We start from the raw sequence: 20,627 nt of genomic DNA, 5'->3' as shown, positions 1-20,627 counted from the left end.
AGTTAAATATTAGTTAATAACTATACAAAAACAAAACACGCAGAGAAAAAATTAATTAATAAAAATTCTCAAAACTGACACATTTTGATCACTAAATTTAAAATAGTTATTTTTCATACAGTTTTTCAATCACTAATCTTCCACCACCCCTGGGGCTAGCAATGCAAAAACAAACACGACATGTACTTTAAATGCTGCCGTGATTAGCATAGTGACCGCGGCTACGGCTGCAAGTCTCCCCTCCCCCCAGCGATCACGGCAGGAGGGCACCCAACCCCTCCTGTAGACCCCCCCAACGGCCCTCCCGACAATCGCAGCAGAAGGGTACCCAACCCCTCCTGCCGGTCCTCCCAATGGCCTCCCCTAAGATCGCCGGCAGGAGGGTACCCAACCCCTCCTGCTGGACCCCCCCCCAACGAACCCTCCCACCCCGGAACCCCCTTAGTCTTACTTTCCAAGTTGGACCGGACGGCTCCTCACACGTATGGCCAGCAGGCTTGCCTCCGTCCAAATGAGGCGGGCCCGCCCCTACCCTGCCCAACCCACAGGATCCTAGGGCCTGATTGGTCTAGGCACCTAAAGCCACTCCCGCTATAGGAGGGGCCTTAGGTGCTTGGGCCAATCAGGCCCTAGGATCCTGTGGGTTAGGCAGGGGAGGGGAGGGGCGGGCCCGCCTCATTTGGACGGAGGCAGGCCTGCTGGCCAGACGAGCGAGGAGCTGTCCGGTCCAACTTGGAAAGTAAGACTAAGGGGGTTCCGGGGTGGGAGGGTTCGTTGGGGGGGGGTCCAGCAGGAGGGGTTGGGTACCCTCCTGCCGGCGATCTTAGGGGAGGCCATTGGGAGGCAGGGGAGGGGAGGGGCGGGCCCGCCTCATTTGGACGGAGGCAGGCCTGCTGGCCAGACGAGCGAGGAGCTGTCCGGTCCAACTTGGAAAGTAAGACTAAGGGGGTTCCGGGGTGGGAGGGTTCGTTGGGGGGGGGGGTCCAGCAGGAGGGGTTGGGTACCCTCCTGCCGGCGATCTTAGGGGAGGCCATTGGGAGGACCGGCAGGAGGGGTTGGGTACCCTTCTGCTGCGATTGGCAGGAAGGGTTGATCTGACAAATGAGGAGCACGGTGAAACACAGGTAAATAGCGGTTCCTAGAAGGGGGTACATTGGCCCGCGGGGACAAACCTGTTCACCGTTTCCGCGGTCGGTGAATGGCCTTGTCCCAGTCACCGCAGCGACTGCTAGTTTTCTTCCCCGTTTTCGGCGGTGACCCGCGGCTTAAATGCGGTGGCCGCGGGTAAACCGTCACCGTGTCATTCTCTACCATGGGTTTCTGGGAAATAGATCCTATAAGGTGTTTAAGGACGATACTATCTCCTACGGTTGGGTCAACCCCTGTGGGGTCCCACAGGGCTCCTCCTTGTCCCCCACCCTGTTTAACATCTATCTTGCCTCCCTAGGAAACCTCTTGCAGAGTCTAAAGCTCAAATTTTTTATCTACGCGGACATCACCATAGTCATTTCACTAACCTGCTTTACATCACAGCTGCTAAATTCTCTATCATTTATTCTAAATCAGGTTGAACTTTGGATGTCAGCGTTTAGATTAAAGTTAAATTCAGAAATAATTCCAAATTTGGCAGCTCCAAATGACAAAATCAAGGAAACTACGTTACATGTGAATGGGCTGGATTATGGTATTGAGCAATCCTTAAAAATACTAGGAGTCACTTTAGACAAGCATCTCACACTGGAGAAACACTCTGACCTAGTATTTAAGAAAAGTATCTCAGTGCTTTGGTAAGTCCACACCATAAAAAAGTACTTTGATGATGCCTCTTTTCATCTGTTGGTACAATCTTCTATTCTGAGTGTTCTGGATTACTGAAGAACGGGACGTGGGAGTAATCGTCAGCGCAGACATGAAGGCTACCAAACAAGTGGAGCAGGCCTCATCCAAGGCAAGGCAAATGTTGGGATGTATCAATAGAGGCTTCATCAGCCGCAAACCTGAAGTCATAATGCCGCTCTACAGAACCATGGTGAGACCTCACCTGGAATACTGTGTGCAATTTTGGAGACCACACTACCGAAAAGATGTGCTTCGAGCTGAATCGGTCCAGCGAATGGTCACTAGAATGGTCTCCGGACTCAAGAGTCTCCCATACGAGGAAAGACTGGATAAACTGCAGCTCTACACTCTTGAGGAGCGTAGAGAAAGGGGAGACATGATTGAGACGTTTAAGTACATCACAGGTCGTGTCGAGGCGGAAAGCGATATATTCTTCCCTAAGGGTCCCTCGGTCACAAGGGGGCACCTGTTCAAACTCAGAGGAGGGAAATTTAATGGTGACACCAGGAAGTATTTCTTTACAGAAAGGGTGGTGAACATCTTATACCTAGGCGCGTTCAAGAAAATCTCCAGGAAGTTGAGGTTGGTCCAAAATACGGCCGTCCGTCTCATCTTTGGCTTGAAGAAATGGGAACACATCACCCCTTTACATAGAAACATAGAATATGACGGCAGAAGAGGGCCAGCGGCCCAACAAGTCTGCCCACTCAAGAACCCTCCCTACCTGGTGTACCCATCTTTTATGCATAACTCTGTAGCACCCCCACCTGTTTGTCCCATCGACTTTTGAAGTCGAGTACGCTACTAGCCTCGACCACCTGGCGTGGAAGTTTATTCCATCGATCAATCACCCGTTTGGTGAAGAAGTATTTCTTGGTGTCACCATGAAATCTTCCCCCCTTAAGTTTTAGCGGATGCCCTCTTGTTGCTGTGGGACCCGTAAGAAAAAGTAATTCTTCCTCCACTTCAATGCGACCCGTGATGTATTTGAATGTTTCTATCATGTCCCCTCTTTTTCTGCGCTCCTCGAGAGAATATAGGCAAAGTCTGGTCAGACGTTCTTCATATGTGATGTCTTTTAAGTCTTGAGATCATCCTAGTGGCCATTCTCTGGATTGACTCCATTCTCTTCAAATCTTTTTGATAATGTGGCCTCCAAAACTGGACACAGTTCTCCAGGTGAGGTCTCACCATGGATCTGTATAACGGTAGTATGACTTCAGGCTTTCGACTGATAAAGCTCCTTCTGATGCAACCCAGCATTTGTCTAGCCTTTGCTGAAGCTTTCTCCACCTGATTGGCAGCCTTCATATCTTCTCGGATGAGCACTCCCAAGTCCCTTTCTGCAGTGGATCTCGCTAAGTTTTCACCGTTCAAGGTGTATGTTCTGCATGGGTTTCCGCTCCCAAGGTGCATTACTTTATATTTTTTGGCATTAAAATTCAGTTGCCAAGTACTGGACCATTGTTCCAACAAAAGCAGGTCCTTCTCCATAGTGCTGGGCCCGGTTGCTCTGCCCACAATGTTGCATAGTTTTGCATCATCAGCAAATAATGTAATTTTGCCTCGAAGTCCCTGAGTTAGGTCCCCAATAAAGATATTAAATAGCATCGGGCCCAAGACCAATCGGGCCCTGTGGCACTCTGCTGGTCACCTTTGACGTTTTTGAGGGGATACCGTTCACCATTACTCTTTCTACCACAAATTGTACTGGCTGCCGTTTGAATCCAGAGTTCTATTTAAGTTCTCATGCATCTGCTACAAAACAGTATTTGGTATGTCATCGGATTATCTTTACCCTCACTTCAACCTGAGTTACAACAATAAGAGCACCTGCAGAATACATCTGTTTGCTTTTCCCTCACTAAAATCATGTCATCTTAAAAGATTCTTCGAAAGAACCTTCTCTTTTCAGGTGGCTAAACTAAATTCATGGCTCGCCCAAATTGTGCTTGATGCCTCTTCATATCTCAATTTTAGAAAATAGATTAAAACTCAACTATTCAACAGACTGAAACTTTAACATACTTCATTACTATCTCCTCTCATTCTTTTAAGATTGTTGCTCCCTCCTTATGACTTGTATGTATTTTTTCCTTCCCTTAAATTGTAGACATATAACTAGTTTGACTTCTATGATTGCATTGTTCAAATTTTCAATTTTAATTGCATTGTTTGTATTTCATCTAACTGCTGTGAACCGCCTAGAACTCTCTGGGTATGGCGGTATACAAAATAAAATTATTATTATTATTATTATTAGAGTGATGCACGTAGGGTTTAAACAGAAGTTCAATAGGAAATTTGGGAGCCATTAACAAAATATTGTAATGATTGAATATTATTTTTCCCCTTAAATATGTATGTCCAAGGAGGGGGAGGGGGGAAGGGTATTTTAGTTTGATTATTAAAGTAAGGTATATAGAAATGGGGATTATTGTATGTTTTCTTAAATTTAAAGATTGTTATTGATTGGGGGGGGGGTTAAATTCTGATATCGATTTTATACAGAATATTAAGTGTTGTGTCTGAATATAAAATGTTATACATGTTTTTTAAAAATGAATAAAGATTTATAAAAAAAAGAAAAACTCCCGAGCTGGGTGGAGGCAGTACATGGGTAATGGAAAAGTGCAAGAAAAATATATTTAGATACTGTAAAGGGGTAGGAAACATGTAAAGTAAATGGTATGCTGTAAGCAAACATTGAACAGTATAAAACCAATGTAACTTAATGTTTAAGAGATAAGGATGAGATTGGCTCCAAAAGAGACTTCATCAGAGTAGAAAGGATAACATTAAGTTCCAAGGCAACTGGAGGAGATTTGAGAGATGGTTTGGTGTAAAGGCGTTTCAATAAATCTGGCAACCTAAGAATGAACAAAGAGTGTTTTTTTTTTAATCAAGTAAGGTGTGAAAAGTGCTAAGAGCATTAAGATTAACCCTAACTGAAATGGTTTTGAAACCTGAGTTGGAGAGGTGAAGGTGGTAATCCAAAGCTGATGAAGGAGGCTAAGTGGTTGAGTCCAGAGAATGGAGATTACACCATAATGTAAATCGAGTCCACTTGAAACAACAGCAGCGCTGCATGGAAGGTTTTCTAGAAGCTTCAATAATAGTTGTAACTGGATCTGTTAATGTGTGTCTACTGCCTGGAAGGGAGATACAAATCTGTGACAGCTAAGGAAATCAGATTGGGATGGAGGAGAAAACCTTTGTTCTGTTTTAGTAAGGTTGGAAAGAGTCATAGAGTGATCAGTTTCTGAGTTATAGTAGCAAAGGAAACCAAGGCTGACATGGCCACCATGGAGCTATGAGAAGTTGGCAAAGTCTGAGAAGGAGGAAATAGGAGGAAATTTTTTCACTCAGAGAATAGTTAAGCTCTGGAACACATTACCAGAGGTTGTAGTAAGAGCGGGTAGCATAGCTGGTTTTAAGAAAGGTTTGGACAAGTTTCTGGAGGAATAGTCCATAGTCTTGTTATTGAGAGAGACATGGGAGAAGCCACTGCTTGCCCTGAATCGGTAGCATGGAATATTGCTCTTGGCAAAGTCTGAGAAGTTTTCATGATTAATGGTAATAGAGGGAATGCATAAAGAAATTTGTTTGTCCAGTTGAAGAAGAAGTTATCTGATTTCAGTCAATCTGGAGGGATATTCTGGAACAGAAGGTCAGTAGTTTGTGTTTGTGGGGGGGAAGCAAAAAGGTCCACTTTTGGGGTCCCCCAATCCAAGAATTTCTGGTATAAATGGTCGAGATGAGTGACCATTCATGAGGTTGTAAAATTCTGCTCAACTTGTCTGTTAAGCATTTAGCTTCTCTGCTAAGTAAACCGTTATTAAGAATATGTTGTGAGAAATTGCCCAGGACCAGATCTGGATCACTTCTTGGCAAAGTTGGTAAGATCATGTGCCCCCTTACTTGTTTGGTTGTCCGTTCAAATAAGTACTACATCATTGCATTGGCGATCTTGAAATGTGCGGAGAGCATTGCAAATTGCTTGAAGTTCTAGGACAGGGGTGTCCCGGGCTCCGTGATAGACTCGCGTTGCCTTTGCATTCTCCATGTTTCCCCGACACTGTAACAGGCCAGCAGTGACTGCAGAAGCGCTGGGCACACCAGCCTTCCACCCCCACATCAATTCTGACATCGGAGAGGAAGTTCTGGGCAAGCTAATAGCTGCCTGGCTGGCCCAGAACTTCCTCTCTGACGTCAGAATTGATGTCAGGGGAAGGCTGGTGGGCCCAGCTTTTTTCAACTAAAATAAAAGTAAATCAACTAAGAACCATGAAAGAAAATGTAGGCGATTGCTTCCTGGAACAACTTGTCAAGGAAAATACAAGAGGAAATGCAATTCTGGACTTAATTCTAAATGGACTGTGAGGACTGGCACAAGGTGTAGAAGTAGAAGGGATGCTGATCCACTTCGACCTGGATGCAGGGGCGAAACACTGGTCCAGAACGATGGCCACGGCACTGAACTTCCGAAAAGGGAATTATGAAGGGATGAGACTCATGGGGGGAAGAAGATTAAGAAGAGGATAAACACTGTAAAAACGCTAGAGCAAGTTTGGTCCCTTTTTAAGGACACAGTCACTGAGGTGCAAAATCTATATATATCGCGTATCAACAAGGGATCCAAGAGGAAAAAGTACAAGGAACCGGCGTGGCTCACTGTAGAGGCGAAGGAAGTGATCAGAGATAAGAAAACTTCGTTTAAGGAATGGAAAAGGTCAAGAATGGACGAAAACTGGAATAAGCACAAACAAAATCAACGCAGGTGCCATAAGGTGGTAAAAGGGGCCAAAAGAGACTACAAGGAAAAAATAGCCAAGGAGGCTAAAAAAATTCAAGCCGTTCTTTCAATATATTAAGGGGAAATGACCCACGAAGGAAGCGGTGGGACCGCTGGATGACCATGGAATAAAGGGAGTGCTAACAGAGGACAAAGCAATTGCCGACAAACTGAACACATTTTTTGCATCTGTATTTACCAAAGAGGATATACACAGCATACCGGAACCTATCAGGCTATATGCTGGAAATGAAGACAGGAAACTGACAGGGTTGATGGTCAGTCTAGAAGAGGTATGCAGGCAGATCAATAGGCTTAAGAGCGATACATCCCCAGGTCCGGATGGCATCCATCCGAGGGTAATTAAGGAACTGAAAGGGACTATAGCTGAACTGCTTCAACTAATAGCTAATCTGTCGATGGTAGAGGAGCTGATAAAGGACTGCATCATTGATCACCTTGATGGGCACAGTCTGATGAGAACCAGCCAGCACGGTTTCAGCAAAGGCAGATCTTGTTTGACGAACTTGCTGCACTTATTCGAGGGAGTAAACAGGCAGATAGACAAGGGCGACCCGGTCGACATTGTATATCTGGATTTTCAGAAGGCGTTCGACAAGGTTCCACATGGAATGAGCCATGGAATAGAGGGTGAAATACTCATGTGGATTAAAAACTGGCTGGAACATAAGAAACAGAGAGTGGGGGTAAATGGACAATACTCGGACTGGAAGAGTGTCACCAGTGGGGTGCCGCAGGGCTTGGTGTTTGGACCCGTGCTTTTTAACATCTTTATAAATGATCTGGACATAGGTATGACGAGTGAGGTGATTAAATTTGTGGTCGATACGAAGTTATTCAGAGTAGTGAAGATATAGGGGGATTGCGAAGATCTGCAATGTGACATAATCAAGCTCGAGAAATGGGCATCGACATGGCAAATGAAGTTCAACGTGGATAAGTGTAAAGTGATGCATGTTGGTAACAAAAATCTCATGCACGAATACAGGATGTCCGGGGCGGTACTTGGAGAGACCTCCCAGGAAAGAGACTTGGGAGTTCTGATCGATAAGTCAATGAAGCCGTCCGCGCAATGCATGGCGGCTGCGAAAAGGGCGAACAGAATGCTAGGAATAATAAAGAAGGGGATCACGAACAGATCGGAGAAGGTTATCATGCCGCTGTACCGGGCCATGGTGCGTCCTCACCTGATTACTGTGTCCAACACTGGTCGCCGTACATGAAGAAGGACACGGTACTACTCGAAAGGGTCCAGAGAAGAGCAACTAAAATGGTTAAGGGGCTGGAGGAGTTGCCATACAGTGAGAGATTGGAGAAACTGGGCCTCTTCTCCCTTGAAAAGAGGAGACAGAGGGGACATGATCGAAACATTCAAAATACTGAAAGGAATAGACTTAGTAGATAAAGACAGATTGTTCACCCTCTCCAAGGTAGGGAGAACGAGAGGGCTCTCTCTAAAGTTGAAAGGAGATAGATTCCGTACAAACGTAAGGAAGTTCTTCTTTACCCAGAGAGTGGTAGAAAACTGGAGCGCTCTTCTGGAGTTTATTATAGGGGAAAACACCCTCCAGGGATTAAAGACAAAGTTGGACAAGTTCTTGCTTAACTGTAACATACGCAGGTGAGGCTGGACTCATTTAGAGCACTGGTCTTTGACCTGGGGGCCGCCACGTGAGCGGACTGCTGGGCACGATGGACCACTGGTCTGACTTAGTAGCGGCAATTCTTATGTTCTTATGTTAAAGGACCTGAAAAAGTTTGATGCATGTAGAAAAATTACAAAATACAGTTTCTCAGTACCGCTGAGAAAACTCATGGCCCCGTATGCCAACATTGGGCAGGAAGGCACTGACTTATGCATGGTATGGGCAGTCCTTAAGATTTTTAAAGTGACAGTATACTTTTTGCACTGTCCGTAGAGGGCTCTGTGGATGACATCACCCACATGTGAGAATATGCTGTCTGCTTGTCCTAGGATAATGACTGCAACAAATTTAACATTTAGCAACTGTATTTTTCCCTCACACCGTATTCAATATAGAAAATTTTGCAAGAATGAAAATAAATATTTCAGTACTGACCAGCACTCGCCCTCCAAAGACATAACCTTTGTTTCCCAACACGGCACACGTATGCGCTGCTCGAGGCTGAGGTGCAACATTCTGCAAGTACACATACACAGTGCCTTAGAAATTGTCACAGTCAAGAGTTTTATATGTAGACTGACGATTTACAAACAAAATTGTGCTGTTGAAACACTCAATACTCACTTTTACTATTGGCTGAAACCATGTTTGTGTGTTTGTGTCAAACACATGGACATCATTATTCCACCCCCAAAACACTTGCCCCTCCTGAAAATAAAGGCATAATGAAACTTAATTTTTTTTTTTTTTTTGTCAAGGTTTGTTTATTGAAATTTTTTCAAAATACAAAATATGGATGCATATAACAAAACATAGTGAATGAGAGGTACAATCAAACAGTAAAATGAGTAGGTGCATATTTAGATGATTATAAGATATTCCGACAGTAACCATCATATAAACAAAGTAGGAGTGCACCTTATATCTAATATTAACATCCAGAAGAAGTGTTAGCAAGTATGAATCAAAGTAAAATAACAAAAATGTTTTGCATCAATGTAATCTAAATGTATAAATCATCTTCTACAAAACAATATATATAAATATAGCACAAATAGTTGTGATAGAAATAAGAAAAACTAAATAAAAACATTATTATATGGAAGCAAGGATATCAAGATTGATTGGGGCACAAATATAGTTTTAATGAATTCCATTTGGTTTGGGAATGGAGAAACTTGTTAGAGGCCTTAGCTAAGTATGTTTCAGACCGGTAAGTAAGGCAAACCAAGTTCCACCATTGAGAATATGAGGCTTTAGATAAGTCTTTCCATGAAGACAAGAGAACCTTAAGGGCTAGGGAGAGTAAGAGGTCCAGGAGGAAATAATCTGAATCAGGTATTATGTCGTTTAATGAGAAAGACTTCAGTAGAAGCATTTGATATGTCAAGGGAATATCTATATGAAATATAGAGCATATCGTACCCCATATGGAGGACCAGAAAGAGTTGATGGAGGAGCAGGAGAAGAGAAGATGCTTCAGAGTGCCGTCAGATAAATTGCAGGTCCAACAATTCTTAGAGAATGAGGGATTAATACGGTGAGATCTTATGGGGGTCCAAGTGGCTCTATGAAGTAAGAAGAATGATTGTTGAAGAATGGAGGCGGAGCGAGAAGTGTGAAAGGTAGATTTAAATATGTATGCCCATGCCTCGTCAGAAATTGAAATATCTAGGTCAGATTCCCAAGCAGATTGTAGGGAGGACAGTGGGAATGTCGTGAGAGATTTTAGATGTTTATAGAAATGAGAGGCTGTATGACCCAGCGCTAAAAATTGTTTGGAAAGGGTAACTAAAGTAGGGATAGGCGAGAATAATACTGAGCCAAGTCCAGCTTTTCTTACCGAAGATTTTAATTGTAACCAGCGGTAGAAATTTGTTTCTTTGATTGCAAAATCGGTAAGGAGCTCATAGAAAGTAAGGAAAGTCCCGTTCATATGGCAGATGGAACCTATATCCCATATACCTTGGTTGTACCAAAAAGGCCAAGAAATAGATTGACCATCAATTTTGATGAGTTTGTTAAACCAAATGGGACAATAGGCAGACTTGTTCCATGGTATTTCTAATTGCTGATCTAGGTCAGTAAGGACTTTATAAGTGGCCCACATGATGGGATTTTTGATCAACTGAGGAGGGTTAGTTGTGCCCATCAATCTAAAAAGGGGGAAAGGAAGTGCAAGAGAAGATTCCAATCGTAACCAATTGGGTATGTCTAGGGAAGAAGAGGAGGAAATCCATTCGGCTCCTTGACGAAGAAGAAATGCTTGGTGGTAATATTTGAGGTCAGGAAAATTAACACCGCCTAAGTGAGATGGAGCTTTCAATTTTTGAATAGAGATTCTATGGGGTTTATCATTCCAGAGAAAGTGAGATAGTGTGGATTCCATCTGTTTGTAGAAGGAGGAAGGAAACATAAGAGGAAACATATTACATATGTATGTAATCTTGGGGACCACCATCATTTTAATAGTATCCAATCTACCCCACCAAGATAAGTGGAGTGGAGACCATGCTGAGCGAGTGGTTTTGATCTGAGCAATGAGTTTAGAGGAGATAATTTGTGTAGTGGATTTCAGATCCCTATCAAATGTTAGACCCAGATACTTAATACCCGAGGTAATCCAAGTGAGCGGTTGTGAAGGAATATGAAAAGGAACACAGGAGTCATTTAGAGGCATGAGTTCAGTTTTGTCCCAGTTAATTTTGTAGCCTGAGAGAGTGGAGAAGAAATTAATCAGTTGAATTAGTGCAGGCAATGAGGTCTCCGGGTCTGAAAGATATAGTAAGACGTCGTCGGCGTAGGCCGATATTTTAAATTCTATGTTAGCAATGGTGATACCCTTAATGTCTGGTGAATTTCTAATGGCCGTAAGCAGAGGTTCAAGAGCGAGGTTGAACAATAGTGGGGATATGGGGCATCCCTGCCGGGTACCTCTACAGAGTGTAAATGGAGGAGTAGTGTCGTCATTTACTATGATTCTAGCAGTAGGAGAATTGTATAAAAGAGATATCATATGTATGAAGGGTTTTGGAAAACCAAATTTTGAAAGTACAGCAAATAAGTAAGGCCATTCCACCCTGTCGAACGCCTTCTCCGCATCGAGGGAGACTAATGCTGAGGAACTGGTGTTCAACAGAGTGGAGTGAAGTACATGGCATAGAAGTCTGGTGTTATCAGCTCCATATCTACCCTTCAGGAAACCAACTTGATCTCTATGTATAAGATTAGAAATAACATTTTCCATTCTAAATACTAATATTTTAGCATATAGTTTGTAATCCAGGTTCAATAATGATATAGGACGGTAGTTCTTAACAAGTTGATGGTCTCTGTTCGGTTTTGGTAGAACAACAATATTTGCTTCCAGGAAACGGTGCAGTTGAGATGAGTTTGCCAGGAGACTTTGGAAATAAGAGAGAAGATGAGGTGTCAAGAGAGGAGTGAATGATTTGTAGAATTCCGCTGTGAGGCCATCTGGGCCAGGAGATTTAGCATTTGGAAGTGAGGTGATGGCTCGAGTGATTTCTTCAAGAGAAATTGGTTGGGAGAGAGACTCCTGTTGAGAATCAGTAAGGGAGGGTAGATCAAGTGAATGAAGAAATTTTTGTATAGTTTCTGTCGACGAGGTAGATTCAGAGGTGTATAGATCAGCATAGAAGGTACGGAAATCTTCTAATATGTCTTTGGTAATCGTGTGCAGTAGTCCGTTGCTTGATTTGATGTGTGTGATGCGGTGTTTGGAGCAGCGTCCCTTGAGGTAGGTGGCCAGTAAATGACCCGCTTTATTGGAGGAAGCATAATAGGTGGCTGAGCGACGGAAAATCGTAGCTGAAGCAAGGGAACTAAAGATTTCGTTGTATTGAAATTTAAGTTGTTGTAATTGTTTGTATAGAGAAGGATCATGGTGGTCATAGAGACGAGTCTCATAAGAATGTATATCAAGTTCCAATTGATGCAAAGTGGATTTTCTTTTCTTTAGTTGATGGGCTGAATAGCTAATAATTTCATCTCGGAGCCATGCTTTATACGTTTCCCAAATGATGGAAAATTCCATATCTGCAGAAATGTTTGTGTCGAAAAAGGCATTTGATTCCTTATTAATATGGGAGAGGAAGGACTCATCCTGGAGCAGAAAGTTGTTCAATTTCCAGTGTCTAGATTTGGACATGGAGGACCAGTTGAAAGTACATGAGACCGCTGCATGATCTGAGATAGTGATATCATGGATTTGTGATGAAGTTACGAGGTTAACCAAGTCCTTGGATCCCAGGATATAATCAATCCTAGAGAATGATTGATGCGGTGCTGAATAAAAGGTGAAGTCTTTGTCAGTGGGATGAAAAATTCTCCATATGTCTGTCCAGCCATAGGAATCCATCAATTTGATAACTTCAGATCGAACTCTGAGTTTGGCCGGACGGCAAGTGGACGATCTGTCTATGAATGGATCTAGTGGGAAATTGAAGTCTCCAGCAACAATGGTGTCTGATGTGAGAGAAGAAGAACACACGGTTTGGAAGTGATGAAAGAAGGCAGGGTCATCTGCATTCGGGGCGTAGATGTTAAGTATCTTCAAGGGTTTCACTGAGATAGAACCCTCAATCAGAGACCATCGGCCACTGGGGTCAAAAAGATGGGAAGAGAGCTGGAAGTTTAACGATTTTTTCATCAGCGTAACAACCCCATTTTTCTTATTTAGGGCAGGTGCTGCAAAGCAATGTTGGACCCAGCCGCCGGAAAGTTTTTGAGCTTCCTCTCCACTAAGATGAGTCTCTTGAAGAAGGCATATATCCGCATTAAGGTGCTTTAGATAGTGTAAAATTTTTTTCCTTTTGATGGGGCTGTTGATGCCCTTGACATTGAGAGTTACCAGATGAATGTCAGTCATTTGGAGAAAGAGATTGAATCCTCATAATAGTTGAAATAGTGTACCAATACTGGGAATAAAAGAGATATTGGTAGGCTTCCAAGAAAAGATGATAATGTTGAAAAATTAAAGAAGAAAATAAATAAAAGTAATGATTCATACTTGACATGTAAACAGTCAATGAACAAACAAGGAACCAGAGTTGGGATCCCATGCTGTCAAGAGGATCTCAGCTTCTTCCTCCCAGGAGCCCGGTATTTTGAACATGAAGGTGAACACAGCTCCAGGGAAACATGAAAGATGGTATATTTGGTCAGATTGGCTCAGGTCATAGCTCCTACAGTGTCATCCAAAAATTGTTGCAGGGCAATAGGTTCATCAAAGTTTTTAGTGATGTTATGATACGTAACCCGCATTCTGGCCGGATAGAATAATCCATACTGCGCTCCAATATTTTTTAACTGAGGCCGCATAGCCAGGAATGCTTTCCTTTTTTGTGCCGTGGTTTTAGAGACATCAGGGACAAATAATAATCTTTTGCCATCTGTAGACAGAGCAGGAGATGATTTGGCTGCTTGTAAGATTTGTATAGCCTGCGTGTAGCGCAGGAGTTTCATAACTATAGGTCTTGGTGGTTTAGATGGTATTGGAGGGCCTGAGGGGACCCTATGTGCCCGTTCGATTTCCAAATCAGGTTGGAATTTGAGCTTCAGTGTGGATGGTATGAATGAGTGTAGATATTTCAGCATGTCTGACCCCTCAGTGGATTCAGGGAGCCCAATGAGACGCACATTACTCCTTCTCATTCTATTAGAAATATCTTCCAGGTCTTTTTGCAAAGCAGTAACTTTCAGCAGATCGCGCCGGATTTCTGTGTACTGAGAGTCATGTGCGTCAAGGCGCTCCTCCGTGAGATCGATGCGTGCGTTTTGCTGCTTTAACTGTGTCATAATATTACTCATCTCGTTTTTGATGTCGGCTGTGGCAGCAAGGTTTTCATGCATTAGATCTCTCAGAATCTGAAGATCCTGAGAGATAGAGGTGCCGTTTTCGGTTGTGACTGTTTGAGAGGCCTTCGCTGGGGAGGGCGGCTCGTGCTTCGTCCGCTTAGATGCTGGATGCGCGGCCGCCGAGCTTGTGGACGGCGCAGCGTCAACTCTATTAGGTTTAGAGGACATTCCGATTGCGGGTAAAGTTTGTCTCTGACCTGTGTGTTTTCTCTCCGGAGCTGAAATTGTAATTTTGAAGCCGGGCTGCAACGGAGGAAGCGTGCTAAGCGGCCATCTTGAGCGCAGGCACGTGACGCCCCCGAAACTTAATTTTTTTTTCATGAAATAATATATTAGATAGTCTTTCTTTTGATCTAGTGATTTCACACTGCTCCTTTATATTTCCAGCTCTACTGGAAATAGGAGAAGTGGAACATCTCTTGCTTGGGCGGGCCAAACAAATCAAACTCTGTCCCTAACTCCCATCTCCCAGGACAAAATATTGGTAGGGCTATAGTCCTTGTATCCCAATGGTAGTCAACCATTTTTCAATCAGGACATACCTGACGGGCAATGCTCACATACAGTACATGACCCTCACGGACCTTTAGTCTGCCATTTTATGAATTAAATGTAAAAATGCAGTGCATCCACAACCCCTCCCCCAACAACAGATGTAGATCACAACTAGCACATTTTCTCCATAGAAGTTATCGTACAAAAATTAATAATTCTCCTGCTATCCGAGTAATAGCAATGTAAATCTCTCCACTACAGAATTTACCCCTCCCCCCTTATACTAAGCCACAGTAGAGGTTTCTACTGCAGCCTACAGTGCTAAATGTTCTGACGCTGCTCTGACGCTCATAGAATTCCTATGAGCATCAGAGCAGCATCAGAGCATTTAGCACTCAGCCATGGTAGAAACCTCTATTATGGCTTAGTAAAAGGGGGCCTTAGTTTCAACAGTTTTTGGGCTTGCAGGTGGTATATAAACTACTACTACTACTACTACTATTACTAGGCACACTGTGAAATAAAACTAAACCTGAAAAAATTCCTAACTCAACATACATGTAGCAAACCTGCCAATTAACAGTAACATTAATTTCTATGATTCAGACAACATGAACCCCACCTATAAATAGGCAGCACTACAATATTACAAAGGACCCTAAGGCAGCAATATACCTAATACTAGTAAAACATAACAAGTGAGACTGCTATAGAGATCTACATATAAACTACATGCAAACAGAATACCACACCTCCCACATGCATAAAAACATACAGACTCCCATCAAATACAGAACAAAGGATCATAATTTTGAAATGCAAAAATCTAATCTAATCTTCATTTTATATACCGAATCTACTCCCTAAGGATCTCGACGGTTTACAGTTTGTTAAAAAATGAAACATAACAAGTAAAAACTGTGGGATAAAAACAGAAATTGGTTAGATTAGATGGATGGAAAAAATTAGAAAAAAAGTATGTTGAATTACTTAAAATTACTATTCGACAGCTAAAATCAAATTAACTATTGTGAAAACAACCAGGTTTTTAAACTTTTTCGAAACTGACCTTGGCAACCCAAAAACTCAAATCAGGAGAAATTAAAAACAGAAATGCATTTTCCACAAAATACAAAGACATCCACATTGCACATTTCCCAAAACTTATAAATTCAAAATAAAACACATTTTTTTCTACCTTTATTGTCTGGGCATTTTATTTTTCCAGCATGTTGGTCCCAGTTTTTCTTTTCTGCTTTCTTGTCTGTCTTCTGCTCTCTTTCCACTGGGTGCTGTTATTTATCTTCTTCCATTCCCAATTACATCTGTCTCTAACATATTTTCTCTTTCACTCTTTTCTGTCTGCTCATTCAAATTTCACCCTCTCACTCCTCAGTCCTCCACCTCAACTTTTCCATCTCCTCTTCTCACCTTCTAGCTCTCCTATTTCATTCCTTTCTTGCCCTCCTGTTCTGTCTGAGCACGTCAGTTTTTACCGTATTTCCCTGAAAATAAGACAGTGTCTTATATTAATTTTAGGCCCAAAAAATGCACTAGGTCTTATTTTCGGGGAATGGACATGATCATCTCTCCCTTCCTCTCCTTCACCCCAATTCTTCCTCTTTCCTTTCTCTTTCCCACATGTGCAACATCTTTCCTCCCCTCCCTCCCAACCCCTCGTGCAGCAGGACCCTTGCTCAGCTTCTACTCCTTCCTTCCTGCCCATCCCTTATTCAGCAGGGCCCTTACCCAGCTTTTATCCTTCCCTCTCTTCCATCTCTCGTGCAGCAGGACCCTTACCCAGCTTCTATCATTCCCTCCCATCCCTCGTGCAGCAGGACCCTTGCCCAGCTTCCCTTCCCTCCCTCCCATCCCTTGTGCAGCAGGACCCTTGTCCAGCTTCCATTCCCTCCCTCCCATCCCTTGTGCAGCAGAATCCTTGAGCGAGCTTCCCCCCCCCGAGCACCCGCCGCACAGACAAATCCCTATCCTTCCCTTCCTCCCATCGGAACCTCGCAGCGAGCCCTACTTACCTCCCTAAGCAGCGTCGGGCCGGTAGCACTTTAAACAGGCTGTTTCAGCCTTGCCTGCCCATGAATTCACTCTGCCGTCTGAAGCAGCCTGTTTTAAGTGCTACTGGCCCGACGCTGCTTAGGGATGTAAGTAGGGTTTGCGGCGGGGTTCCGATGGGAGGGAGGGAAGGATGGGGATTCGGCTGCACAGCAGGTGCAGGTACTCGGGGGGGGGGGTGCTTGCTCAAGGGTTCTGTTGCACAAGGGATGGGAGGAAGGGAAGGGAAACTGCCGGCAAATCCCGGGACTAGGGTTTATTTTGGAGGTAGGGCTTATATTAAGACCTACCCCGAAAATCCTGCTAGGGCTTATTTTTGGGTAGGTCTTATTTTCGTGGAAACATGGTACTACTCTCCCTTGAGTGCAAGATTTGCTGCCAGTTTGAAGGAACTCACATTGATGTGCTCTGTGTCCAAAATAAATTTGGAAAGGCATCGCATTAAAGCAAAGAAAAAATATAATACAAAAGAGACTTCTTCAAATTTGACTTTCTGACATAGCTCTAGCAAAACACAGACTGTGTGGAGACGAGACACATCAGCTCAGATAAGTGTTTAATTTTTGTTTTCTGAAGAGTTATATGGACAATTTAATGGACAATAGAAACCATAGCGATCAATATAATGTGCTGTGATTAAGAACCTATGGACTGTATCAGTGACTCCTTATCGCTGTATGGCGCCCTGTTGAAGTATCTATGAGCACACTAAATTCAAAAATTATTTAAAAATCAGTTTTGTAACACTTTCAAGTTTGATGATATAAGATTCCTTTGACGGGCAAGAGATTTTGTGCTTGTTCTTAATACATCCATCTTTAGCATTAACTTTTAATATTTAACTTTCTTCTCAAAATCTATCTACTTTTCCATGTTACCCCTTCTATCCCTGTGCACCATCTCATCCCTCTCTCCCACTCCCTAAGTTAGACAACTCTGTCTTCCCCCTTCCCCCTGATACGGTCTGGCATCTTTCTCCTCTCCTTCCCATAGTGTGGAATCTCTCTCCTCTCCCATGGTCTGGCATCTCTCTATCCTTCCCTCTCTCTCTTCCCAAGGACTAACATCTCTCTCCTTCGTTCCCCTCCTTTCTGCGGTATGGCATCTTTCCTCCCTGCAGTCTGGCATCTCTCTCTCCCCTCCTTCCCTTCCATGATCTTGCACCTCTCTATTCCCTCCTTCCCTTCCATGGTCTGGCATCTCTCTCTTCCCTCCTTCCATCACCCTTCTCTGGAATCTGGCATTTCTCCCTTCTTTGCATTATCTCTCCTCCCTCCCAGTGTAACATTTCTCCCTCCCTCCTCTCCACCACTATCATGTCCAACAATTCTCCCTCTTCCCCATGTGCACCATCTCTCTTTCAGACAACCAATTCTCCCTATTCCCTGCCACACCTTAGCATTTCTTTCCCTCACTCTCTCCATTCTTCCATCCTATGGCTCATGTTCTCCTCCCTCTTTCCCTTCATTGTGTTCCAAGTTTATGCCCCCTCCCTCCTCCTTCCATCATTTGTTCGAAGTTTGTGCTCCCACCCTCTCGAGCTCCAACACGCCCTTCTCCCTCCCTCCATTCTGTGCCTCAAGTACGTGCCTCCCTCTGTCCAGTGTTTACCTTCTGGCCGGCTCCCTCCTCCTCACTGCCACAGTCGTTTCTATACACAAAGCCATGGGCAGCAGCTACTTGCTTGTCCCGCAGCTGAGCCGGAAGCCTGACCTCTGACGTTGCAATGTCTGAGAGAAGGCTTCTGGTTCAGCCACGGGATGTGCATAGGAGCTGCTGCCCACAGCGTTGTGCAAACAACTGTGGCAGTGAGGAGTGAGCCGGCCAGAAGGTAAACACCTGGAGGTGGCAAAAGTAAAACGCTGCATCACCTTCAAGCTGGGCCACTTGCAGTTTGGACACCCCTGGTGTAGTGTTAGGCACATAATCACCACAGGTTGCATAAAATGGCCAGGCGGGCTAGATTCTGCCCGCGGGCCTTGTGTTTGACACATGTGCAGTAGACATAAGGCCTGTATAACCTACTGACATGTCTGGTTATATGAAAATGTATTTCTGAATTACTATACTTGTACTCTGCAGCTGCTATTTAATGCTATCATCACATAAATTAAAAAAGGAACCAGTTATGGAAAATTTAGTCTTACCCAAGATGCATCATGAACATCAAAGCAATCATTCAGTTCATTATGTTTCCTACATCCATAACCACCAAAATAAATTAGCCTGAAAAAAATAATGAAAATATTCATTGATTATTTACATGTGTTCACTGTGATTTCTTTAGATAAAATATCACATTTTTAATTTTGATTTAATGTAAACAACAAATTAACTTAAAATTAAGAAAAACTGGTAGTTATTGCTCTTCATGGGTAGTATTTCAGAGATTTACACTTTTAAACTTATTCTCTTGTCATGTGCCACTATAAGGAAATTTCCTAAGCTTAGAGTGATACAACTTAAGTCAGCCTAGAAAGCAACTATTCAATATTTCTTCAACCATAGCTTCTACTCAGAACTAAGACAGAGGAGTCCTAGATAGAACCGAGTGCACCTTGCCTAAAAGTGAAATGGCTGAGGTGTTACGACTCAAAGAAAACATATTTCTTTATAAATAACAATTATAGGTAATTCATTCCTTTCTCTATAGGCAGGTACTCTCCTAGGATTCATGTTGATGGGGACTGGCAAGCTTATAGAATGCCTGAAATAAGGAAGTCAAAATATGGAAAACTAAATTTGATCACACCAAAAAAGAGTGAATAAAAAGACAAAGAAAATCAAACCAAACTATTGTTCACAATTTTAATTATGTGGAAGCACTGTCCTGAGCTTAATCTTCAATTCCATCTTGTACAAGTTGAGAAAAGCCTCAGTGAAAAAAAAGGTACTTCAGGATATATTTCAATACACACTGGCTATATTTCCATCACAAGTAAAAAAAACAAAAAAAAAACAAACAACACAAAATCCCCAACAACAATAAAAATCAACTTATTTTATAAAACTTGAACACAAAAATCTAAAAATCTGCTATCACAGTGAATAATGCATACATCATATAAACAGTGAAAATGATTTATAAAAAGCATTTTAGAAAGGTTGTGCAAGTTCAGACTGGAATGTTTAAGTTAGTAAACACTGGTAACTCTGAGCTCATCCATTATAAACAATCATTTTAAAACCTGGAATGTCCAAAATATGGATGCAGCTAAACCAGGATTTTGATGGCAAAGTGAATTACCATGTTCTAAAATAATGATAAAAACATTCATATGCTGGGACACTGAATGTTCATATCAATCCTTTTAATACAATAAATATCTATCACTTTTGGAGATGTGACATCGCCCTATTTTTTTCACTAATTTTGACACCTTCTAATCACCCATCCATATCTCTCTGTTTCTCACACATCCAGTCCTCCCTGTTTGTCATCTTACGCACCCCTTTCCTTTTCCTATGAGACAGCCATTGGAATGCTTTTATGTTTCACTTATATATACTGATTTTTGTCAACATTTGCTTATTTCTGATCTGAAGAAGGGTTATCTTTGAAAGCTAGTCAAAAATGCAATAAGTCAGTCCAATAAAGCACAGTTACTTTCCTTTAACAGATGTTATCCAGGGACAGCAGGCAGATATTCTCACATATGGGTGACATCATCTATGGAGCCCTGGTACAGACAGTGCAAAAGCATACTGTCACTTTAAACTTCTTCAAAAGCTTCAGACCGCCCATACCGCATATGCACTGGTGCCTTCCCACCCAACGTTGGCTCGTGGGATCATCAGTTCAGTAAAAAAGCTAAGAAGCCAACTAGGGGAGGTGGGAGGGTTGTAAGAAATCTGCCTGCTGTCCCTGGATAACACCTGTT

General features: G+C 42.8%; 1 protein-coding gene across 6 annotated transcripts in view; it reads right to left on the bottom strand.

The window, feature by feature from the left end:
* The window catches only part of KLHDC1 (kelch domain containing 1), a 167,390-nt gene that overhangs the window by 85,845 nt on the left and 60,918 nt on the right, over positions 1–20,627 (bottom strand). For all 6 annotated transcript variants that reach the window (XM_033952968.1, XM_033952973.1, XM_033952971.1 and 3 more), the window contains 3 exons: positions 18,894–18,972; positions 8,926–9,009; positions 8,737–8,817 (listed from right to left, as the gene is read on the bottom strand). In XM_033952968.1, coding sequence (XP_033808859.1) covers positions 8,737–8,817; positions 8,926–9,009; positions 18,894–18,972 — 244 coding nt within the window. The remainder of the gene's footprint in view (positions 1–8,736; positions 8,818–8,925; positions 9,010–18,893; positions 18,973–20,627) is intronic.

This window comes from Geotrypetes seraphini, chromosome 7, assembly GCF_902459505.1.
Source record: "Geotrypetes seraphini chromosome 7, aGeoSer1.1, whole genome shotgun sequence".
In the NCBI taxonomy this organism is placed as follows: domain Eukaryota; kingdom Metazoa; phylum Chordata; class Amphibia; order Gymnophiona; family Dermophiidae; genus Geotrypetes; species Geotrypetes seraphini.
The sequence above is the reverse complement of the archived record's forward strand: the minus strand, read 5'-3'. Positions and strand labels throughout refer to the sequence as shown.